The 26,169-nt window shown below is 44.2% G+C and overlaps 1 protein-coding gene across 5 annotated transcripts in view; it reads right to left on the bottom strand.

The window, feature by feature from the left end:
- Positions 1-26,169, bottom strand: part of MAPK8 (mitogen-activated protein kinase 8) — a 144,424-nt gene that overhangs the window by 32,919 nt on the left and 85,336 nt on the right. For all 5 annotated transcript variants that reach the window (XM_059729696.1, XM_059729695.1, XM_059729697.1 and 2 more), the window contains 5 exons: positions 24,807-24,974; positions 17,662-17,791; positions 9,506-9,564; positions 9,244-9,382; positions 3,334-3,499 (listed from right to left, as the gene is read on the bottom strand). In XM_059729696.1, the coding sequence (XP_059585679.1) occupies positions 3,334-3,499; positions 9,244-9,382; positions 9,506-9,564; positions 17,662-17,791; positions 24,807-24,928 (616 nt within the window). In that variant the 5' untranslated portion in view covers positions 24,929-24,974. The remainder of the gene's footprint in view (positions 1-3,333; positions 3,500-9,243; positions 9,383-9,505; positions 9,565-17,661; positions 17,792-24,806; positions 24,975-26,169) is intronic.

Raw genomic sequence — 26,169 nt, 5'->3', positions numbered from 1 at the left:
TCAGTGAACTATAAAACAGTAAGTTTTAAGTGAAAACACTTGCATAATAAAAGCACATAAAATAGTACTCAGATAGTTAAACAACAGTAAGTAAATAATATTGCATTTTCTTAAGAAAAAATAAATATTGTTTCCTCATTCCTAAGAGTTCCTCTAAAACATTGCCTAAATCATCTGAACAAAATACTAATTTTCCAACCTAAATGTTTAAATCAAGGGCCTTGTTCATTTAAAACAAGCACACAAAAATCTTTTGTTGCTTTTAAGTCAGAGGTCTTAACTTCATGAGTTAGAGCATGCAAGTCATGACTACATTTAAGGTTGTGGTAATTTTTCTGTATAAATTGTTTACAAATATTTAATTCTTTTTTTTTGGAAGGGACCAATTCTGATGTGGCATTTAATAGTTTAATGATAATTTTAAATTGTGGGTTTTTTTCCTGCAAATAAGCCCTGTGCCCTCATCCAGAGAAATGTACCTGAAATGTTCTTTAGATAGTCTGCAATCAGTGCTTAAAAAAATCAATTTTGTATAGAGTGATGGGAATAATAGGAAAATACAAGCCTCAAATACTCTTCTTTATATGTAAGACAGCTCATACATAAAAAAGCTCAAGTGACTTAACATTAACTCCTCCACTCAGCCTTGAAAAACTCTACAAGTTTGATTTTAAAAAGCACTGTCTTTGAAAATGTTTTATTTCATCTTGTTTCAAATTCTTTTCCCTGTATTTAATTCAAAACTTTGGGGGTTTGCAAGCTTTGATTTTTAGTAACTGTTAAGATCCTTTCAGTATATCAAGAGACTTTCAGGCAACAATGCCCAAACTAGCATATGTCCATGGAACCTGAACAGGTAGGCAAAATAATCTAACAAAAATTCTGGATAATTGTGAGACGGTCTTCCTCATGTCACAGAGTCATTATGGACAACAAAACGACTAAATGCAAATCAGCTGCAGAGGATTTGTCCCGATAGCTCAGTTACTCTACTGGCAGCATGGACCAGTTTAAGTAGTCTGAACTGCCTGTAATTTTCATCACCGTGATTAGATGGTCTTGTTGAACCAGGTCTCTCTTGGTCTGCTACCTGGTCCCATGTAAACTAGTACAGTGTGTGCCATAATTGGGTTGTTAGTGACTAAACTGGCACCACCACTTGGGCTAGCCTGGGTGAGGAGGGTGCGCGGACTAAAAACAAGATCTATTAAAGGACAGATGGGTTTCCTGCGAGCCAATGGTCATCCACAGCTGGAGAGGAGATGGGTGCCACCAGGTCACTTTGCCCAAAGAATCATCAACAAAGCAAAGCAACTCAACTAAATTCATATGGAGTGGAGGAGGATCATTATAGTATCTAAGGTGCCCTAACAGTAACTAAACATCCTTTAGCAAAAAACAACTTGTCCTGCTTGTTTAATTTATATAAAGGTGCATTTAATTAAGAATACATTAAATAATCATTTATTAGTATATTACAAATAGAGTAAAATCTGGTTTAGTAGTTGCAAATAGTGGGTCACACCTTCACAGATGAGCTTAGCGGTGAATTTCATGAAAACTATGCTGATTCTGCAGTAAAAAATTACACTTTTCTAACTCAAGACATGTTTTTGTTTTTCTAAAAGAGGGAAATATGACCTGAATAAATCCATATCTGAAAACTTGTGAAAGTACTAATGTATCAATTATTTTAAGACACTGCTATTATCCATCCATTATCCATTAGATTTATACCATAATGAAGAATTTATGATGTATGCTAGAAAGTGGTAGGAGGAAATCAGGTAAGTCAACTTGGATATCAAGTTCACTAGGAAAGTCAGAGCAAACACTAAAATATACTTATCCCATTTTACTTTGGCAATAAAAATAGTTTTTTCCATATCACTTTGTAAGAAGAAACTTTGAAGGACTCTGAAGAAACATGCCTCCCTATCCAGAAGAACAATCTAGGGAGGAAAAGATGTATCTGCAGTTTTGCAAAAAATCATTTGCCCAAGGTATTTTTGTCACAGGGAAGGCAGGGCAAGTAGATTTTGTTGCTGGGCTTGTGATTGCTAAACTGGTTTTGTAAGTCTATATTATCCCTATTTAATCAGGGGATTAAGATTTAATGAGACTTTCCCCAACATGACATAGCCTGTATGATACAAGTTTCCACAAACCCTAAAACAGGTTTGACTCCCACTTGTTACAATTACTCTAGGAGCCTTAGCACAGATAATCAGTATCAAGGGGTGAGTCTACAACATGCTACAGTGATGTAGTGTCCATGGGCAAAAACTGTTATGCTGCCACTACATTGCTATGGCAATACGCTCCCTCAGTTTAGGAAGTAGTACTAAATGACGGCGCAGTAACAGAGGTGCCATAGGGGCACATGTGGGTGGGCCCAAGGAGGTGCTAATCAATACAGTGTTTAAAATGCCTGCAGATGGTCACCATTGCACAGGATGGTGCCAAACCATGAAGCTGTACTGGTGGCACCAAGGAAAGAACTGAGAACAGAGCACTGGTATTTCAGGAATAAGAGCAGCACTACAGAGACTGTGAGTGCTACAAGAAAAAAAGATACTGTACATTCCAAGTGTTCTTTGAATGCATAATTTCCCCTTAAACACTTACCCCTCCTGTTTTCTTTTATAATATACTGATAGAAGTAGGACCAGAGGATTAGTCTAAAACGATAAAAATGCCTGAAAAGGAGAAGAATGGAGCAAACAATACCCTTCCCCATGAACCGTCCTTGGATTTTCTGAACCAGTATCTTTTAGGGTCCCCCAGAGTACCTTAATAGCATTCCTGATACTCTGCATTACTGTGGCAGCTGCATTAGGAATTTATTTAAGTGCAAATCCATGAACAGGTGGTTTGCTAAGTGATACAAAAAGTGGGTGTCCTCAACTTATACAAACTCTTTCAATCTGTATCTTTCCAAACTATGAATATATTCCAAGGTAACATAATGACTCAAGTTTAATTTAGGAAAACACATTTATTTGCACATGAGAGGGACTAGGGGTGAATTCATGCCAAATTGTTTCTCAGATTAAGACACACAAATTATCAAGGAAGTGAATTTCTCACTTTTCACTGGTAAAATAAACCATCATTCCAAGTCAATTATTTAATTTTTAAACAAACAAGGCCCCAAATTTCTTTTTAATATGTAACACAAACATTTCTAATAGAATTGGTTTGATATTGCATGTTTTGGTCACAGCACTACCTTAAAGAAGTTTCTACAGCTTGGAACACGTTAACATGTAAAATGTAGCATGCCAAACAAAAAATAAAGCTATGTCAAAGAAAGACTATATATTTGCTGACCGTTTTCTTTGTATCCCATCCCTAGGATGACTTCTGGCGCTCTGTAGTAACGAGTCACTACATAAGGCGTCATCATAAAACTAGTTCCTGCGGTTCTGGCCAGTCCAAAGTCAAGAATCTTCAAAGTGCAGTCTGATTTTACTACTATATTACTGGGCTTTAAATCCTTAAAAAGAAACATCATATATGCACATGACTGCTGAGACAAGCACAAAACACTCTGCAGTTCGTATTTAAAAAAGGGAATGCTGCTGTCATGAAAACCCATAAACAAGTGGGACTTTTTTTTTAATTTTAAAGTTTCTGTTATTTTCTCTCTTGCATGAATTAATTTGTACATCTTCAACAACTGAATTAAGCTTCTCTTGTTACTCTTTAATAACTTATGTAACAATTGAGGTGGAAGTACAACACACTTAATGTTACTGGATATATTAGAAATGTTTCGAATAAGTTTGGGTTAGTGTAAATGCTAGCACAGATAAGGACTGAAAATTACTCAAAGCAGCTACAGTAAAAATGTTACCATGGGAAAGAAAGGCAATATATTATATAATTAATTCCATAAAGATTCTTCTAAATTAATGCAAACCCAATGAATACAAAAAGACAATGGGTACTGTGTTAGTAAAGGTTGCATTACCTCTTTTGATTTGATGTTCAGCAGGAAATTCATACTTGCAAAAGTGTCATTTACAATGAGGAGTTAGTTTCTCATCTGTAATCAACTTGCATGAAGACCAAAACACAAAACTCTACCTTAACACAACTCCCTGAAGATAACACTTAACTTTTAAAACAGGGATTAAAATGTCCTAACCAAGTTTCAAGAAATTTTCTGTTGAAAATTTTGTAACAACTCTCTTTATTTGAGCTCTTGGATCAGATTTTGGTTTTTCACTGTCTTTCATATACTCAGAGTTATGAGCTATATACTGGTAGTGCAGCATCTACAGACATACATGTCAACTATTTTGTCTGCAGCAATATTGTACACATCATTGGATATCCTAGATCAAATACTGCCTGTAACATCAGTGATTTTGTTCTAAAAAGCATAACAAGATATTTTATTCCTACCAAACTGATTTCTAAAGGTTGGTAGCATTGGTCTTCCTTGTCTGTGCCCCCAAAACAATATTTGTATGTAATACAAGATGAAGATCTGGCCCAACTTTTTACATAAAAGTTACTGGGATTCAAAGCACAAATTACCATGCCTACATTTTGCATGATCTACATAGTTTTCATTTGGCAGCTGTCAGGTTTCCAGTGAGCATCTCAACAAACACACAAGAACACAGGCTGGCAACCTACACTCTTGTAGGCCAGATCTAGCTGCAGACTCAGGTGGCTTCAGCGGTGATTGGCAGCAGGGAGGTTTGGTGGGGCTGCACCATGCTATGCTGTGCTGGGGTCAGGCAATGGGAGGCTTTACCCAGGCCACAGCTGGGTGGCAGGGAGAAGTGGTGGTAGCAGTGGCCAGGACCTGATCTGCCTTGGACCAAACCACTTCATCATTCTCACCCACTGCCTCAAAAAGGTTGTTGACTGCTGCATAGGAGTGTTGTAATACTTACTACAAAGCACAAAGGATTATTTGACGTATGGTTGTTAATTAGAAGTCTCTTTTTCTCTCTCACTGACACATACTTGCTAATGTCAAGTTTTGCTTACAAACTTCTCAATAAGATGATCAAGTATAACCAGCTTTTTTAGCCATTTAAGACCAATATGTATTTTAGACTGTTCCTGAGTTTTGCTTATGGCCCAATGTCAGGAGTTATTGGTGATAACCTTTATTAATTAAACTCCTGTACATCTTTGACAATTTGCTGTTTTCCCAAATTTTACTTCATATTTCAGGTCAATCCTATCAAGAGAATAGCAAGACACTGTGGTGTTAACCATATTTCCACCTCCTCCGAACATTAAGCCTACATTACAGAATCACAGAATCATAGAAAATTAGGGCTGGAAGGGACCTCAGAGGGTCAACTAGCCCAACCCACTGCTCAAAGCAGGACCATCCCAGCTAAAGCTTTGTCTACCCAAGTCTTGAAAGCATCTGAAGATGGAGATTCCACCTCTCTGGGTAGCCTATTCCAGTGCTTTGCTACCCTCCTAGTGAGAAAGTTTTTCATAGATTCATAGATGTTAGGGTCGGAAGGGACCTCAATAGATCATCAAGTCCAACCCCCTGCATAGGCAGGAAAGAGTGCTGGGTCTAGATGACCCCAGCTAGATGCTTATCTAACCTCCTCTTGAAGACCCCCAGGGTAGGGGAGAGCACCACCTCCCTTGGGAGCCCGTTCCAGACCTTGGAACCTTTCCTAATATCTAACCTCAACTTCCCTTGCTGTAACTTGAAACCATTGGTCCTCGGTCTGTTATATGTCACCACTGAGAGCAATCTAGCTCCATCCTCTTTGAAATGCCCTTCAGGTAATTGAAGGCTGCTATTAAATCTCCCCTCAGTCTTCTCGTCTCTCCTCAGAAGTCATGTGCCCCATATCCCTCTAACTATTTTCACTGTCCTCCACTGGACTCTCCAATTTGTCTACATCCTTTATGTAGCTGGGGGAGGGGGAGATGTGCAAAATGACACAATACTCCAGATATGGCCTCACCAGTGCCAAATTGAAGGGAATAATTGTTTCCCTTGATCTGCTGGCAACGCTCCTACCAATGCAGCCCAGTATGCTGTTACCCTTGTTTGTAACAAAGGCACACTGCTGGCTCATATTGAGCTTATTGTCCCCTGTAACCCCCAGGTCCTTCTCTGCAGAGCTACTACTTAGCCAGTCAGTCCCCAGTCTGTACCAGTGCATGGGATTGTTCCATCCTAACTGCAAGACTTTGCATTTGTACTTATTGAACTTCATGAGATGTCTTTTGATCAAATCCTCCAATTTGTCTAGGTAACTCTCTGAAAACCTCGCCCTACTCCTCCAACATATTCACCACTCCCCTGAGCTTGGAGTCAACCACAAGCTTGCTATGGGTGCAATCTGTGCCATCTTCCAGATGGTTGATGAAGATACTGAACAAAACCAAGCAATCACCTACTGAGCATAACTACTCAAATTATTGTCAGCACTGGGTCTCCAAAAAACCTAAAAAATGAGGAAGTGGAATATAACATTATCCTGCTTTGGAATTCCCGTGGTATATACTGACACAAGCTGCATTTTAAATTCATCCAACTGCAGAAATGTGTATATATGTTCACCATACCAGAACTCAAAAACCTTATGTAACTCATTGCTTAAACCAGGAGTTGTGCATACAGTCCAAGAGTATTGATACAAAACTTCAATGGCATGCTCTGTGCTCTTCACCAAGTCACTTAAGGAAAGAGGCATAAAGAGATCGTTCAGTGCCTGGGGCAGGTGTAAGGAGGGGAATTATGCTGATCACTAGAGATGCACCAATGTATTGGTCCACATCAGACTGGCACCAATAAAAGGAAGACTGACATTACTGGCGATCAGCTTTTTTTGGCTGGTATAGCCGATAATGTCACTGATAAAAGTTTACCTACAGTCAAAACTGTACCAGGGGACACTAATACAAAAGTTAAATATACTCACTGCAATTTTCTCAGTAAGAGCAAATTATCTGAACCTTTCTCTGCATTTGACTTCCATGCCGCACGTGTTGCAAATCTCTGGCTTTACCTTTGCTGAAGACCTACTTCACTGTGGTACAAATAAACTAAATGCCTAAGCCACATGCTCTCCATATAAACATGTTCCTTTATAACTGTTCCTTGTTTTCAGAAGTTTTATTGTAATACCATCAATAAATGTGAGGAAATTCTACATTTTTAAATAGTGAAGGTGAAATGTATGTTCATACATTTTTCATGAACAATAAGCTGAATCGCCTATGAAGGGCTAAAAATGAGCTGTCATAACAGAATCCATCATGAGGATGTGCAGATGAAATTCATCCATCTGTGTCATTCAGAGGCATCCATGCATACAAAGATCACTGTCTACACAGCATATGTGCCAAAAGTCAGCCTTGTTAAAGACCGTTCAAATATATCACGCATACACTTAAAAACTGGGAATCTAGCCTCAGGATTTCTGTTAGTTTTGGCTTACAGTTTGTAATCATAATCGGGCAGCACCAATACTATTTAGAACAGAAATTAACATCAGAGTAGTACAAAGGTAGCAACTTTTGTAGTTATGATTTACATTCTGATTCACCCATATTTTGGTGGGCTTAAAGGTTCTGAAAGCAGGCTCCACAGAATAGCGTCAGGCTCCACAGACTAGAGACTCCCACCTACTTATTTCAATATAGACAGGAAAGGGCACTCTTGTCATTTCTATGTCAAATATGTCCAGACCATGGGTGATCGCCTTCTTCAATGAAAAAATTCTAAGAAAATAGAGAAGCTACTGTACCACTGATGAAAGATAATGTACAGTAAATAGATGTGGAGAAATAATTAAATATGTATTTTAGAGAGATGAGAATTTACTAAGTCAACACATATATAATTTGATATGATAACAATGAAAATAGTGTAAGTACATACTAGTAGCAATGTACAGGATGCTATTTTAAGATTTTAGAAAGAATATGGTATTTTGACAATCTATCAGAAGCTATAGTTCTGAAACTATACACAGCATGCATAATGAATGCATATGGGGTAGGGCAGCATAGTCACCCTGCCTTTCTCTTCTGGGCATGCTCAGCAGGCTGCATTATGGCTGTGTAAGTGGCCAGGAGGAAGAGAATCACATAGGTATGCACATAATGCTGCATAAGCTCCAAAACGTTAGTCACAGAAAAAACACAACTAGTTGGGGAGGAGGGCCCTCCTACCTTTCAACCCAACAGCCTAGTGATTAAGGCACATAGCCAGAAAATGAAAGGTCAGGGCTCTGGGCTTCCCTCACCCACAAGGGATTTGAACCTCTACCCCCACACTTCCTAACTTCCAAGCCATGAGCTGGGCATTATCCAACACACTGTCCACAACCTCCTCTTCAAGCTGACCTACTGGGTAGCCAAGAGTAGAAGACCCATGAGGCTAGGAAGAATGCAAAAGGGAGCACATCTCAAAAAAGATGGAAAATGCACTGGAAGGAAGGGGAGCCTGGGTTTTAGCCTTTGTCCTTTTCCCTGTTTTTTAATTTTATCCAATGAATATTAAATTGAAGGTGCAATGGGCCAGCTACAAGTGGAGGGCTGGTAAGGATTTTGGCTAATGCCAAGCCCATGGTCTGGTATCAGTGCAGTTCACTGGGATTTGGCAGAAGTAACTTCAAAACCCTTTGAGTGATAGCACCTAGAACCTGGGTCTCACACTCCAGGAGCAAGTGCCCTAGTCCCTAGGCTCCAGGGCTAAAAGACTGGAGGACCCTCAGTCTTTCCTCAGTTTTATATGTATAGGGAAATCCTATTCTGCCACAGGTGGGAACCGAAATAGAAATCTGCATGAATGCCAAAAGCTGCCATTACATAGCGACATAAAGGGCTACTTAGACACAAAAAGGTAAAATAGTCCTAAAAGCAGTCTCTCTCTCTCTTTCCAGATTTTCCTCCTGTTAATCACTAGGATAAATGTTCTACTGCAAATTAGAGGAGGTAATGCAACCTGTTACATAGATTTGGACCTATTTAATATACCAAATTGCAGTTAGAATTAAGAGAAGAACAGCTCCAAAATGTTGCTTCAAATTTACATTATCTTTAGCTTAGAGTGGAGCAAAATATTTTTAAGTCATGTTATCATTCTTTGTACTTATATATTACATATATAAATCAGGCAGAGACCACATCTTTTGGTTTTACTATGAAAAAAAAAAACAACTTTTTCCTGGCTCCTTAACACTGAAGGCAAAAAGAACAGAAACATTAAAAAAGTGAACTATACCAACTCACCCTATGTATAATTCCAGCAGAGTGAAGATGTTTGATACCACACAACATCTGATAGAGAAGGTATGACATTCGTTCATGGTCTAGTTCCATCTGAATCACTTGGCAGAGATTTGCATCCATAAGCTCCATCACTATGTAACTTATGAAGCAACAACAAATTAGTAATTAGAAGATAGCAGTACTGTGTAATATCCATTTAGTAGCCCTCTTAGTTTGTAACTATTTAATAATTTCTCAGCTAGGATAAAAAATTTAGTCTTACACATCTTGAAATTCTTCCAGGGATTTCTGTGGGGTGAACACATTCAGGAGGCCAATTATCTGTAGAAAGGGAAAAAGAAAAGCCACAAAAATAATCAGACAGGTAGACTTTGTCTAATTGTACAGAACACAGAATTGGCAGGTGGAAGGAAGTGAATGTTGGTCCTGGCTGTCTCTTTGTATTAAAAAACAAGTGCATTTCACTCTTTAGCAAGCAGAACCTGATAATTAAAGAACTGCTGAGGATTGTTCTTCCTAGCCTCCCAATTTAACCTTTGAGTCACAGACTAAAATGCTTTTCTTTTGGTTTAACTACATGCAACATCACTGGCAAAGTCTATGGCCCATTAAACTGCTCCTGTGATAAGGGCATGAAGTCTCTGACAGAGACTTCAGAGACAGAGAAGCTTCTTTAGCATCCTGGGCCAGTGGAAGAGGGAATTCTGCATTGTAAAAGGAACTCCGTACTGATGTCAGCTGAAATGAGCACGTAACCTACGGGCCCTCAAAGGAAGGCTAACACAGGTTCACAACCCAAAAGCTATGTGGAATGCTAACCTCTAATGATAATACTATGTTATGGATAAATCCAAAGGTAGATCAGGTAGCTAAGTACACATTTATGAAAAACACAGGTTATGTCATAAAAAGTTCACTGCTGATTTACCACCAGGCAAGCAAAATGACAGCTTGGAACAGGGAGTAGAAAAAAAGAGCTTCCAGTGGTAAGATAACTAGCAAAGAAAGTACCTAGAAAGATTGAGTTCTGATACAAGAAGGAAGCAGCAGTGAAACTAACATGGGATTTAGCACTGCACTATGCCAAGCATACACCAGGATACTTGCACTGGATGCTGTGGCACCCAGTGCAAAAAACATCCATGATTCTATGATTTGTGGTGGGCCAGGAAGTTCCAGGTTCAGCTTTCCATTCCCTCTTTTGCATAGACTTGGGTATGCTGTCCCAGCAGTGGCTAGCACAGCAGCTTCTCCTCTTTGTGTCTGACAGACACAGGTGCATTAGAACAGATCCTGAGATCATACAAGAGCAACAAAATCTGACTAAGTATTTATAGGGAGAGAGAGTAAACATGTAGCCAAGCTCCATCTTGCAGGCACAATGGCACATGATTAACTAGAGGTAACCATGACTATCAATTTGATGTGAATAGGGAACAGGTATATTGAGACAAACCCTGCTATCTTACAGCAAAAATAAGTATCATGGCACAAATGTTGAACCTTCAAAAATTTAAACAGGACACTGGCTATACAATTTCACTGCAGAAGGGCCAGCTACATTTGAGGTAATTTACAATAGAGTCATTAAAGCAACCAATTTACTGCTTTTTAGCAATACCATAATGTAATTCTCTCAAAACAAAAGAGGAGAAGACTACTCCCAAGAGCACAAAAAAAATTTGGGGGGAGGGGGGATAGCAGTACCAGGGATGACCTGAATGTTCCTGTACCCCAGAGATTCCCTGGTGGCTGTGATAACCTCTGATGAGCACAATAGTAAGCCAAGAACCTCTGCCTTGTGAAGCTCTAGTATTTGACCTGCTTTCTCTTAAGGTCTCTAGTACATAGGCTCTGAATAAGTGGGACTCCAGGATATAGGACTTCCTCCATAATCACATTTAAGAGATCATAGCCTTAAAACAGGAGGCCCTCTATCACTGTCAGGGCCTTCTGCAGTATCCCAAAAAACTGGAATCACAGGGTGCCTGTAGATATGTGGGGAAGCTGATCCGACACATTGCAATTATAGCGCGTCAGAGCAAACATGATAGAGTCTGCTATAGAGGTGCAGCGATACATCGATCTGATATCGGATCGACACTGATAAAAAGAAAATTGATCCTATCGGAAATTGGCCTGACATGGCCAATAATTTGGCTGATAAATGCCTGTGCATGTGCGCAGCCGCAATGCAGCAAGCAGGCAGCAAGGAGCACAGCCCAGCAGGGGCTGTGGCAAGCCCTGCCCTGCCCTGCCCTGCCCTGCCCTGCCAGGGACGAGGCCGCAGCTCCTTCAGGGGGCACAGGGAGTGGGAGGCGAGGCTCCTGCTGCTGTGCCACTTGTCCAGGAGCCACTGGTCTGGCGCTTGCTCAGCAGCTTCTGCCACTGCTCCTGCCACTCATGTGGGAGGGGACTGTGGGGTGGGGGGCATGTGCCCCCGGATCTGTGTAGGGCGGGGCTCTTCCCATCCCCCCGCGGATCCAGAGGCACATGCTCCCCCACCCCCCCAATGCCCTCTCACACAAGTGGTGGGAGCAGCGGTGGGAGCCTCTGGGTTAGCGCCAAACCAGAGAATCCAGGATGAGCGGCTTGCAGCGGCAGGAGCCGCCCCGCCCCCTCCTCCCCATGCCCCTTGAATGAGTTGCAGATCTGTCCCATGTCCACCCCGCCCCAGCTGGGCAGCACTTGCCTCAGCCCCACTCCTCCCCACCCCCTGCTTCCCTTCCACCCCACTAGACTTATCAGCTGCACGCAGCTCTTCAAGCTGCCTGGCTGATATCAGAAATCAGATCGGTATCATCCGATATGCCTCCTTAAAAATTGGCTATCAGTATCAGCCCCCAAAATCTCTAGCAGTGCATCCCTAGTCTGCTACAGCATGCTATTTAGTGCACTCCAGCAGCTGCCACGTCTCATGCACCTGTGTCCCTGTGCTTCAAACTGGCGGCAGGGGCAATTTAACTAAATAAAGCTCCTTCAACGAGATTTAAAGCACCCCCACCGTCATTTTGAAGTACAGGGATGCTGATACACAAGACGCTATGGAGGCTTTATTTACAGCGGCTCTCAAAGCCACTCTAATTAAAGTGCCCTACCCCCACCCACAAGTATGTGCAAAAACGCCCATGAAGCCTTGAGCAAGGTGATGTAAATGGTACAGTTATGAAGGGGCACTAGTGTCTGACAAGCAAGGAAGAGGAGACTATAACTGCTTCAAATAGTTTTCCGTGTTCTGCAGGTATTTTTCCCACAGTACCAAGCTCTGTTTAGATTCATAGCTGTTAGGGTCGGAAGGGACCTCAATAGATCGAGTCCGACCCCCTGCATAAGCAGGAAAGAGTGCTGGGTCTAGATGACCCCAGCTAGATACTCATCTAACCTCCTCTTGAAGACCCCCAGGGTAGGGGAGAGCACCACCTCCCTTGGGAGCCCGTTCCAGACCTTGGCCACTCGAACTGTGAAGAAGTTCTTCCTAATGTCCAATCTAAATCTGCTCTCTGCTAGCTTGTGGCCATTGTTTCTTGTAACCCCTGGGAGCGCCTTGGTGAATAAATACTCATCAATTCCCTTCTGTGCCCCCGTGATGAACTTATAGGCAGCCACAAGGTCGCCTCTCAACCTTCTCTTGCGGAGGCTGAAAAGGTCCAGTTTCTCTAGTCTCTCCTCGTAGGGCTTGGTCTGCAGGCCCTTGACCATACGAGTTGTCCTTCTTTGGACCCTCTCCAGGTTATCCGCATCCTTCTTGAAGTGTGGCGCCCAGAATTGCACGCAGTACTCCAACTGCGGTCTGACCAGCGCCCTATAGAGGGGAAGTATCACCTCCTTGGACCTATTCATCATGCATCTGCTGATGCACGATAAAGTGCCATTGGCTTTTCTGATGGCTTCGTCACACTGCCGGCTCATGTTCATCTTGGAGTCCACTAGGACTCCAAGATCCCTTTCCACCTCTGTGCCACCCAGCAGGTCATTCCCTAGGCTGTAGGTGTGCTGGACATTTTTCCTCCCTAGGTGCAGCACTTTGCATTTCTCCTTGTTGAACTGCATTCTGTTGTTTTCTGCCCACTTGTCCAGCCTATCCAGGTCTGCCTGCAGCTGTTCCCTGCCCTCCGGCGTGTCCACTTCTCCCCATAGCTTTGTGTCATCTGCAAACTTGGACAGAGTACATTTGACTCCCTCGTCCAAGTCACTGATGAAGACATTAAAGAGTATCGGTCCAAGGACCGAGCCCTGCGGGACCCCACTGCCCACTTGCTCTTAGCAAGTCTAAGAGCTTTAAACAGAAAGGAAGATTTATTCTAAGGGGGTCAGTAGGCTGTAAAAGTTACTTCACTTGCTTGTTTTCCCCAAAGACCCCAGTACATCCATATCATAGGGGTAAGGGGCTGAGATCAGATACCTAGATGACTACTTTCCCAGAGATGCCAGAGGTCTACTATGCCTGTAGTTGTGGCTCCTGGATTCCCTTGTCAGAACAGTAAGCCACATGAATGTGGACTAAGTGAATCTGTGGTGATACTTTCCTACTGTTCTCTTGAGGAGAAAGAAGAAAATACCATAATTTTCTGCATACAGTTTGAAACTTTTCCTTCACAATTAACCCCCCAAAACTGGAGTACATACATTAAGGAGGAAAGCTAATTTTCTGCCAAAGATAGAAGCACCCTACTTTGATTCCTCCTACATGCTGCATCAGCTGTTTCAGTACTATTCAAGCATCTGAGGAAGTCAACTGACATAATGACTCACTGTTCTTCACTCCAGAGGCATTACTATCGTCTTTCCTTTTTAGTGATCGTTTATCACACTAACCTTTCTTAGGGCAATCTTGCTGTTTAGGTGTTGCTTCCTATTTAGGTTTAAGTCCTATTTCAGCTTAAGATAAGCAGGAAAGGGAGGATGGCTAAGCTGAAAGTTAGGCTGTCTCTAAACTATGCAACCATAACTCCAGAGAAAATATCTTTTTCTTCATTCTTCCTTTTCAAAATAAGGTGTATATTATTTTCAGGGATGTATGTATGCATACATTATTAAGACAGACTTCTCAAATGATGGTGGTTACTGTATCTGACATCCTACTACACAGTGAAATCCCAACCACCACAAGACCTGAAAAGCTGACTCCTACACTGAAGCACCGGGTACTCTAACACAGAGGCAAGCAAAATATAGCCCACGGGCCACATCTGGCCTGCCAGCCAATTCTATCTGGTCCGTGAGATCCCTAAAAAAAATTAGAAAATTAATATTTATCTGTTCCTGGCTGCCTGTCAAAGATGAGCGGAGACAAGGGCAGTAGGACCCAGGGGAAGCCAACAGGACCCAGCAGCCCAGAAGCAAGGCCCCCCAGGCCCAGCCCCCTCTCACTCCCACCCCCCTTAATCAGAAGCCCTGTGCTTAGCAAAGCCTTCTGGCCTGGGGTTCTTCCTGCCTCCCTGTGCCTGAGAGGGAAATTGAGGTAAGAATGCGGAGGGTGGGGGGAAGCCAGAGGAGGGCCACAAGTGATCATCCCAGTCCTCAGGGCTGGGCTGGACCAGCTCCTGCTAAGTCCCACAGTCCAGCGGTGCAGCCAGAAGCCATGTGGTACTGGAGTTGCCAACAGCCAGCAGAAAAGCAGGGAAATGGAAGCTGCAGGCAGGGGGGAGTGGCAGTGAGAGGACATGCAGGAGCTCAGTGACAGCTGGGCTGGAGTGCGGGGCCCATGCCGGTTTTCCGGGGCCAGCACTGGCCGGGCCCGGAGCAGGGTGACAGAAGCACAAGGTCCAGCACCAGCTGTGAGGCAGAGGTCCCATGGCTCCTTTCATCTTGCTCCAGGCCCCGCCAGCACTGGCCCTGGGACACCAGGGCAGGCCCCATGCTCCCGCTTGCTGCCACTTCCCCTCGCGTGTAGCTGCCATTTCCCTGCCTTCTAGCTGGCTGCTGACGGCTCCAGGTACTGCGGCCAGGAGCAGGGGGGTGTGTGTGTGTGCGTGTTCATAGGGTGAGTCCCACGCGCACACCCCACCATACCCATGCACCACACCCCCCTTGCACTGCCATACATGCAGACACTCACACCCCCTCACACACTCCAGCCTTCCTCCGCCCACACATTCCCCCACAAACCCCATACCCACCCATGACCTGCACATCTACACACAACCACCCACGTGCTCCATCACGCTACACCCACACTCATACTCCCCACAAGCCCCTCCCACACTCATACCCTCCCCCACACACCACACACCCACACACCCACAACCCCTCACAAACCTATACCCTCCCCACACCCCACACCCTCCCACAATATACAAGAGCAAGACTTCATTTTAAGCTATTGTGCAAGCACCACTATGTGCACTACACTAACACATGCAAATCAGGACAAAAATATTTTTTTAAATCAAATTAATGAATGTTGTAGATGTTCGCTTTTTAGAATATAATTTGGTATTTTCCTGGTTCCGAGATGGCAAAACCCTTTTCTGAAAGGAGTACTTGTGGAGGCAAAGGGCAGGGATTAGGGGCTGGGATTTCCGGTCACAAGATGGTGACCAGGGGGTGGGGCTACCCATGGAGCCCTCAAAAGCCCTCAGCTTGCCAAAACTTGGTAAGTGGCCTTCCAGGCAAAATAATAATTGCCTGCCCCTGCTCTAATGGGAGAAAGTAATGACGATTCAAGGTGCACAGTTATTTGGTACCCATGGTTCATGGCGCCTGGTTACTTGGTACCCAAATCTGCTGCAGAGAAAAATCAATGCTAAAACCACATGTGCCAGGACTAGAGAGAGCACCAACTATAACACTCCCCCCCTACTCCCAACACACATACATACACAACACACATAAGCATGACTGCATGCACTTATTTACAAGGGACCAAAGCTGCACAGTGAGTACATAACTGGACACACTACAGGAGTTGTGTTGCAACCAGCATTCCTTCTAAGCTGTGCAGCATGCATGGCCACGCAGATACTTTCATGCCACACTACTGGGCACGCCTGCACAGCCACGCACACCACACAGCTTAGAGGGAACACTGGTTGCAGCCACAGCAGTAAAAATACACTGAAGACTGGTTACACCCACCCCAAGCTTTATCCCCTTGGAGGAATGCATAAATAGGGGACATGAAGGCACTTTTGTTACAGGAACAGATCAATAGATACTGCTGGAGGAGGGAGAATGCAGTTGCAATGATATCTGAGGAAAACAGGCAGGCGGCTGTCAAACCTTGCTGAAATAGAGGTTGTAACTGCAAAGAATCTGAAGATGGAGACAATTTCCCACAGAACCTTTGGGGTATATACAAACTCCTGTAAATGGATGGGGAGTGTAGACAAATCAAGGAAATGTACAACATCCAGAGTCAGAGAGGGCAGGAAAGAACCTGCCTTCATCATCAATTAGCTCCTAGTAGTATCCAAAGCGTACTAAAAAGTTTCGAGATACAAAATGACAGTTTGGCCCATAGCATGCACAGACTATTTTGTGTAGGAGCCAACTTCCTTTCCTGTGGCTAGTGGCTTGCCTTGGCTATCAGTTCAGGGAAGTTGAACCTTTCCTCTGCAAATTAAAAGGAAGTGGAAAGGGCAGTCCAAGCAATGTCAGCTTTCTCCAGTGCAGTTCCAATAAGCAATCATTTGACAAATCAGCAGTGGTAGCTTTGCTGTGTTATATGTCCATCTCAAAAACATCTAGCAGATCCTGATGCTGTACTACAAAATGTCCAAATACAAAGCACAAAAAGTCTGTTGCCCTTACTATCCTTCCAAGTTGATTTTACCACAAACAACAGTTAGAATAATAGGTATCTGCCATGGTATCATGGCTTGCTAGTTGCTTGCTGGTATTACACAGCAGAGGAACACCTGGTTTCTTGCCTTGAGTCTGGAAATGCAGGCAAGATGAGGAAAACTGACAAAAAATGTCAGGCTGGACTCGTGGGGGGCAGGGAGAGAGTGGAGAGGAAAATCAAACTAATCAGCACAGGTTATACTTTGAAAGATCTTCCCACGCTTACACATGTAAGTGGAGAAAATCACCCTTTACAAAAAACAACTCTGTTTTATGATTTAGTCTATTCTAAAGTCTCCTGAAGAGGCTCTCTTGGCCATAGATTCAAGATTAATCTTCAGCATAGTTAAGCTGGCAAAACCCTGACTGGGGACACAGTTCTGCTGGAACATCTGTCATTTGAGGAAGCTGGTATGGCTCTGGTGGTAGAAAAATAGTCTTTCTGCTAACAGAAGTGTGCCTGTAGTGGTGGTCTGGCCACCATACAACTGTTACCAAAGTTACAGCAGCAACAACCCCACAGGATAGACATGGCCTTTGTTAAGGGTTCCCCTCTGCTGCTGCACTTCTGCTAAATGATTTTACATTTAGCAGCCTTCTACTTAACACTCATTTTGAATAAAAATCACTTACATTTTTGTGATTAACACATTTCATGAGAACAAGCTCTCTGTAGGCTCGTTTGGCATGAGTTTGATTCTGAAATGGCCGGCTTAGCTTCTTGATTGCCACATTTCGCTCAAGGATGGCATCATAAGCTGCACTGCAATTGAAAGTAAATCATTATTAGAAGACTGATACAACATTATATATTCTAGCTGTGTCTACACGAGACACTGATTGTGCAATAGCCCAAGACTCATCACAACGCAGAAACCATGATACAGTGCTACTGTGCAGTAATCTCGAGCTACTGCACAGTGTCACAAAAAAGCCATTCACTGGCGCTGCTGTGCTTTAACGCAGGTTATGGTGTAGTCATTTAGTACTTCTTTATACAAGTCCTAAATGACTACGCAGTAACAACTAAGCAGTCAGCATCTCGGGTAGATGCAGCTTCTAAGTACTAAATGCCCTGCTGTCTTTTCAAAATGGAATAATATTAGTTCCATGTCATAGACAGAAATCTGACACAGATTACGGGACCATCCCCCAAGGCTGTTCACGAACTCAGTGCATAAACCAGAATTCCAGGATTATTAAATTCATATGCAATGAGCATATAAGCAAGATTCTTATCATGGCAAACATTAACTCAGGATTCAGAAAAGATTTTCCAACTTCACAATATTATATAACACTGTTTCAGTGAACTATGGGGAGAACTTAAAATTCTCCGAATGTCAGAGCCCCCTAGTAAAGATAGGAAACTCCTGCTACATGGACAATATCACACCATTAGTTTTGACATAAGAACACAAAGACCCCAATCATGAGAAACTGGTTAATCTTTATTTCAAATTTACAGAAAATAGAAGGAAATTCTAGGCTAGCAACTCCAGTGTGTTTAGGGACTCTGTAACCCTACGTTCTAGAAAGGGCTGTACAGTTGATGGTCCATGGGGTGTATGCAGTCCACAAAGGGTTTAGTTGCTGCCCCAGAACTGCTGCCTCATTGCTGCTTCTCCTATCACTCAAGTTGCAATTGCAGCTGGAATCTCTGGGCCCTTTCTCCCTCCCTGTGGTTTCCATTGCCTGCCTCTGCTCCAGGGGGCAGAGCAATGCAGCATGGTGTGGTTGGGGGAGCTGAGGGTAGGCAAACCTACTGTGATGCAGCAGCGGGGCCATGCAGTGCAGTGAGGGAGTGGGGTGTTATTTGTGTAGTGCGCAGCTCAGAGGGGCCCCTGCTGGTGTGGCCCACAGAGCATTCAGTCCCCAGATGCTTATAAGTTGGACAACCCTGTTCTACAATATACTGGTCCTAAACTAAGAACCTAAGCAAAGGGTAATATCATAATACAGTGGTGGAAAAGTAGGGTAGGAAGAGGTAACCCCCAATGCCACTGGTTTTTCCACACCCCCCCACTCCCAGATGTCAAGGAAAAGCCAAATGCTTAGAAAGGATTAAATCTAACCTTCACTCTACTTGTGGCCTGATGTCAGGATGTCAGAAAATGTTATTTATTAACACAGGCTGCTAACTTCAGTTTCTTCTTTTTCTTGCTACTGGTGAAGACCATCACATGGGACAAGTCCCATATAAATCGCAAGTTTTCCATGGCACAAGAACAGGGAATTTGTTTGCTGCAAGAGGCAGTATGACAGCCAACTACTGTGTGGATTCAGTAGCAATTTGTGAAACATAAAGGTCTTGGTAGTTTAATATTTTACTGAGCAGTGAAGACAAGCTGCCAGCAAAGTTAGTGTTTCACTGGCATGTGTGCAGGGCAATGCTACCTCCCAAGGGGCAAAAGAAAATCCCAAGCTGTGCAGAAGTGCCAAAAACAGTTATATGGCTGTGCATATGCCATTTAAGTGCATAAAGCAAAATAGGATTTAGCCCTACATGTACTGGTATAACTTTGTTCAGTTTATTAAGGTTCAATGCTACAATATCTGAAATTTACAAGATACTTTACAAAAAATATTAAGACAGGTACCTTTACAAAGAAGTTCTACTAAAAAGAGTTTGAGGTAAGTTTATTTCTGTTAGGGTTTTTTTTGTCATTTCTAGGTCTACTCTTAGTGTCTGTTATTTTCTGCTTTAGAATCATCTGCAAATTACTATGGTATATGCAACCTTGCCTTGATCATTATAAAATTATTAAATAAATGTAGACAAAGCACTTATCCCTGGGGAAATTTCACTTCACAGATTGCTGCCTCAATTTACAACTAATCAACATTACTGCAGTCCCTCAGTTAGTTCTTTATCCAAGGGCAGTTCTCTTAATCAAATTAGTTTTAAGTTATATTTAAGTAAGGCTTTCCAATGTTAGGTTGAATTCTTACTGTTTTGTGCACAGACATTATCAAAAGTAGATGCTGATTGGTTCTGGAAACTGATTAGCACTTGATTCACTTAGCAATTTAAGGAAGCACCAAACTGTTCTGGTGGCTGTTTTCAAGTACTAGCACCAGAAATATTCAAAGTGCAGTTCAGGATTCTATTCTAACACAAAAGCTAGGGACAGACATTACACACAAAATCGGTTTAAATGATTAGAAACTGGTTTAAACCTGTAACAGAACACAAGTTCAGTGCACATAAACCCGTTTAAAAATGGCTGAAATTTGTTTAAGATAAACCTGGTCGAATGTAGTATCAGACTTAACTGATTTGGGTCAAGCCGGTTTATGCAATGTCTGTCCCAGACCCCAGATGCTTTGCAGCTGGGCTGGGCTGGACTGTGCACTCTGCTCCAAAGAACAGGCTGGCCCTGCCCCTCTCCTCCCTAGCCAAAGCTCCAGAGGAGACTGAAGGCACAGCAGGGTCTGCCTGGCTTTCCTCACTGCTGGCTGCTCAAACAGGGATTCCCTCTCCCACCTTCTTCCCACAGCAGGGACCCCAGCCTCACAGACTCTAGGCATGTGGTATGCTAGCTAATGCTGAGAGGTGTCTGTGTCTCCAATTTCACTGGGACAGGCAGACAGAACAGTGTCCACTTAGGGCTTTTTGGAGCTAATCAACAGGGTAGCTGGTAATGTCCCTTGAAAAAAGCTGTTTAAGAAGAACTAATGAGAGAGGCTTTGTTTTGCTGATGGGCTGATAACATGGTGGTTTTGGTTTTATGAGCCCTCTGCTGGTTTGCAGTCCTGTCAGGTTTGCAGACAGGGAGAGGGAGATTGAAAAGCTCAGTATAATCAACACATGCGTGCGCTACACACATCCCCTTTGCCTCAAGAGTACTAGCCAGGGGCTGGGGGCTGGCAACACTCTTCCCCCTTGAGCAGCAAGTGGGGGAAAAGCCTGGGATAGTGCAGGCAGGGTGGGGGTATACGCCCCTCCCTTATCAAAGTGTCCTGCCAAGGCCTGGCCACACACCCCCTCAGCTCAGTTCTGTAAAAGGGAAGGGTGGGCTGCTTTAACCTCCCCCAGCTTTTAGCCTGAGTCACTGCAGGCATGTGCTTGCATTTCTGGAATGAAAAGGGAATGTCTATCCACCTCCAAATTGGTTCAAGCTTTTCAGGTTAGACTAACCTGCAAAGATTGAATCAATTCAGGGTCAGGCTTTTTGAATGTCTGTCCCTAGCCAAAAAAAGCTGGCTTAAATTACTGGAAAAAATTAACTTCTTTGCCCCATTTAGCCTTTCCCCATCAGTAGTTGCCCAAATTTACAGAATAACTGCAAAGCTAGACAAGTGTGCATTGAAGGGGATTGGACCTTAAATGAAGGGGAAGTTTTAGGTCAACAGTAAGCAGCACTGATTGGGCTGTAGAGGAAAGGGAAATGCATGCTATTACTATTTGGCTAAGTACAAACATTCGGAGGCATTTGGGAGGAGTTATATCAGTTCAAAATGGCTGCCCAATATCAGGTAAGTCAGGATGGTGGGGGCTAGCAGGGGGTTGGGTGGGGTGGGATCCAGGCTAGAGGGAGTTGAGGGTCTGTCAGCAGATGAGAGGGCAGGCACAACCTGTGGGTGGGGTAGATGGGATGGCAAGCATGGCCTGTGAGTGAGGTGGGAGGACAGGCACGATTCACAAGGGGCAGGGGGGGCAGGCACAACCCACTGGTGGCGTAGGGGGACAAGCATGACCTGTGGGTGAGGTGGAGGGGCAGGCACAACTCGCAAGGGGTGAGGCGGTAGGCATGACTGTAGGTAGGGTAGGGGTGGCAGGCGTGACTTGCAAAGGGTGGCGGTGGGGTACAACCCACAGGTGGGGTGGGAAGGAGTAAGTGTGCTGCATGGGTGCGGAGTGGAGCAGGCATAATCCACAGGGTTTTACTGGGGAGTGTCTGGTGGGGCCCATGGCAGGTTTGAGAGTATCAGGAGCTACTTTTAGCCCCCAATCCTTCCCCCAGTGAGCCTATACCCCCATCCCTCCTGCTCCCTCCCACACTGGGACTTGTGTGGCCCTGGCAGCAGCAAACGTTGATAGAAGTGACTATACCCAGAGCGGCTTGTGGGATGCGGATTGAGAGGGCTAGCTGGGCTAAGGGCAGCAAAAAATATCCCATGGAGGGGGCAAGGGTGAAAAGAGCAGCCCTGAGGCTGGGGCCAAAGGCTGGTTTTTCCCAGTTCCATGGCTGCGCAGGGAAAGTGGACAGAAGTTCCATGTACTGGTTTGACCTTAATTGAATAAGTTTGAAACTACAAAGATACAGGTTTATCTTACACCACGTTTTGCAATTTTTAGGCTGGTTTTTATATATGGAATTTCTGTAGTTACAGGTTTAGACTGATTTCTGGTCACTGAAACCAGGGTCTGTATGTGTAAGGTCAGTACTGGGACAAGTTAAGTTTAAATCAGGCAGCCATTTTGAATCAAATTTAACCTTCCGAACGTCTGTACTTAGCCTTTGAGAATCACTTTAAGAATCATTTACTCTCTCAATCACTTAGGCTAAGGACAGAAGTTAAATCAATTTAAGTGATCAGAAATCGATTTAAACCTGTAACACAACAGAAATTCGGTGCACATAAACCGCTTTCAAAATGGCCAAACCTGGTTTAAGATAATCCTAGTTGAATGTAATAATATCAGACTTAACTGATTTAGGTCAAACTGGTTTACAGAACTTGTGTCCCAAACCCCTTCCTGGTTTAAGTTAACTCTCAGTCTCCCAGCATCCCAGGATCTTTTGCAGACCTGGGCTGGGCTGGGCTGGGCTGTCTGCTCCAGCGGAGCAGGGTTGACCCCACCCCTCTCCTTCCTAGCTGGAGCATTATCATTGCTCTGGCTGGCTGAGAAGGGAGATGGGGGTGGAAAACCTTCTGTGGAGTACCCCCCTCACTGCTCGAGTGGCAGGAGTGGGGGGCTTGGCCAGACACTGGTAGCCTGAGGGGGAGCAGGGGTTTAATCCCCACTTCTGTCTCCCACTGGCACATAACCCCATCCAGGGTCTGCCTGGCTTTCCCTCTGACTCACCACTTGAGCAGCAAGAGTGGGAGCATGGCCAGACCCTGGCCCCAGGCCTGAGGCAAAGTGGGGCAGGGAGGGGGAAATTACAGAGAACTAGGGCTGGCAGGGACCTCCAGAGGTTTTCTAGTGTCTAGTCCAGCCCCTGCTTGAGCCCTGGCCAGATCCTCCTGTACAAATAATATCTAAAGAATGGAGGATTTGTTTACAACCAAGAACACCCACCCTCTGTACTGCTGGGGAAAAAAAGCCACCAAGGGCTTTCTGTGGCCAGTTTCCCCTCCTGACCCACAGTGGGGTCCAGCATTGCACCCCTCCAGCTCTGCAGCAATCTAGTCACACAGTTCCCATGGCTCCAGCCTGAGCTGCAGTCGGCTGGGAAGGGCCCTGCCCCCACGGCCTGGCCCTACCATCAGCCTGCCTTGCTCAGGGCTGGGGCTGTAGGGCTAAGCTGAGCTGAGTTTGGCTGGTCAGGCCCAGGAGTGCTGCTGAGGGCGGGCACAGAGAGCCTGGGCCAGACTGCGGGTGCAAGGCCCGTCCCAGCCAGCTGTGGCTCAGGCTGGGGCTTACGCTGGGGCCACGGAAGCTGTGTGCCTGGTTTGCTCCCAGCTCCCTGAACTCAGGCTGGGTTGAGCTGTCACAGAGCCACAGCAGTGGAGATGGCTCTCCCCCTCCTCTTCCTCCCCTGCTACAGGGCCGGGGGGGCGGGGCAAGGGAGCCCTGTATGGCACTGCTTCAGGGCTAGAGGGGTACAGCTCTGGGCCCACTGTAGGGCAGAGGGGGGAACTGGCCACAGGAAGCCCTTGGTGGCTTTTTTCCCCAGCAGTACAGAGCCCCCCTGGCAGGTGTTCTTGGTTGTGGATGCTGCAAGTAAACCCCCTGCTCTTCAGATTGTGCTTGTATGGAAGGGTCTGGGCAGGGCTCAGGCAGGTGCTGGACTAGATACTAGAGGACCTCTGGAGGTCCCTGCCAGCTCTGCTTCTCTGTGATTCCCTCCCCTCTTTCCATAGGTGACTGGTAGGGGGTGCACAGGGGTGCACATGCCCCCCCCCCCGACAGGGCTGGTGCCTGTCCTGACGGCCAACACTGATGCTGTCGGTAGGGCTGGTTACCCCCTGACAGGGCCGCTGCCATCGGCAGCTTCTGCGGGTGCCCCCCCCACCCAGATTCAGGAGGCACCAGTCTCTCATTCCCTTTTCACCCCTTTGCCTCAGGCCCGGGTCCGGCCATGACCCTGCTCTCACTGCTTGACCCTTTGGTGCCAGCCAGGGGCTGAGGTCCGGCCATGCTCCCCCTTCACTGGAAAAGCTGGCGAAGGCTGCTTACCCCTCCCCCTCCAGGCACACCCCAGCTGGGGACTATGCAGGCCAAGGTTGGGGTTTCACCCCTCCCCAATCATACAGCACCTGCTGCTCCCTGGCCACACCCTCCACTCAACTCAACTTCCCCCCAGCCTGCTGGCCACTGCAGAAAGGAAGGGAGGCTCACTCTAGTGCCCTCCAGCTTCTAGTCAGAGCCACTGCAGGCATGTGGCTGCATTTCTGGAATCAAAAATGAATGTCATTTCACCTGCTTCTCATTTCAGTCTACACAGTTTAGACTAAACTGCAAAGATTCAATCGATTCAGGCCCGGGCTTTTTGAATATCTGTACTTAGCCATATTGATCAATCCCCAGCCCACAGACTACCCAACGCCTTTCAGTAGCATGTGATAAACTATCATACTTCTAATTTTGTTTAAAGGAATCTTACCACACTATTCCTTGTGCTCCTGATCCTATAGGCTTTAAATTCTGATATCGTTTCAGTACAGTGAAGGTAGAATCTCCAATTTCTACACTGTAGAAATTGTTGTCACGCTTGCTTCTGCTCATGATGTCCAGTTAGATATATAGCTTCATCCAAAATTCAAATCACAACCTATAAAAAAAAAGAAGATAATGGTTTGAAAACCAAAACTTGTTAATTACAAGTACCTGATAAAAAGAAAAAAGAAATCCTTAGCAGAAGATTTCTACTCTTTACTCAACTTTTGCCAGCTCTAGGGAGGACATCTCCACAATAAACATTTTTAGAGTCGAAGATATTCAAGGTACAAAAATGGTCTCTGTACATCAATCCAAGACCTAGAACAAAGGAGCCCTTTCAAGATTGGGATCCCATTAAGGACTACTAGTTGTGGCTAAAAACAAGATCTTGCCTAACAGAAGTTTACCACAGAGACATATGAACAAACCTGAACCTATGTGAGACGGAGGAGTAAAAAATTAATGGGATGTACAGAGGGAGGAAAAAGATGCATCTGTCTTTCTAAATTAGCATAATTTTCAAAGCCCTGGACATATCATTCCTACCATGAGAAGCACATTCCATAAAAAACAAAACAAACCTAATGCTGCGCAGCTAGCCACTCTATAAAGTCAGAAACATCAGCCTTTTGGTTATATTACACAACTATAACACAGCATATGGATCACCAACATTTTCACAATTATATATATATTTTTCCCCCATTGGAACATTTCTAAAAATGCAGAAAAGCATTTGAGAAATGACATATGAGACTATTATAGACTCTATCTTAACACATATGCACAAGGGGGAAGAAGTAGTTTCATATATGGCCTTAATATGGCATTTTTTGGTGAAGTATCAACTGTAGATCCCTAATGTTCTCTTCATGTAGATTTCCTAGAGATAAAACAAGTAGTTTTTAAAGTACATGATGTACAAGACTTTTACAGAAATATTTTACCTATACTAGCAACGAAATGCATTTCGTTTTAATGCATAAATAATTACAGAAAGTGTTGGCTAAATTAAACTGCTTAACTGATGACAGGGTTCTTAGTTCTTATGCAGCATTTTGTTGTGCATTTTTTTTATTTTAAAACAACTTTAGAAATGTGGAGAATGCAAATTGGAAATCAGTCTTTATGCTTAGGTTATTCGGTTAGCAGTCATGTATTTGGAGTGGTCCACACAAATAAGTGTCTAAAATTAGAATTCTTCAAGAATCTAAAAGCTCAGCAATTTAGTTTCTCAACCAGCTGATCTGCATTCAATTCAGCCACACATGCAATAAAGCAAAGAGAACTAAAATATACCAAAACGT

This window comes from Alligator mississippiensis, chromosome 6 (assembly GCF_030867095.1).
Source record: "Alligator mississippiensis isolate rAllMis1 chromosome 6, rAllMis1, whole genome shotgun sequence".
Lineage (NCBI taxonomy): Eukaryota > Metazoa > Chordata > Crocodylia > Alligatoridae > Alligator > Alligator mississippiensis.
The sequence above is the reverse complement of the archived record's forward strand: the minus strand, read 5'-3'. Positions and strand labels throughout refer to the sequence as shown.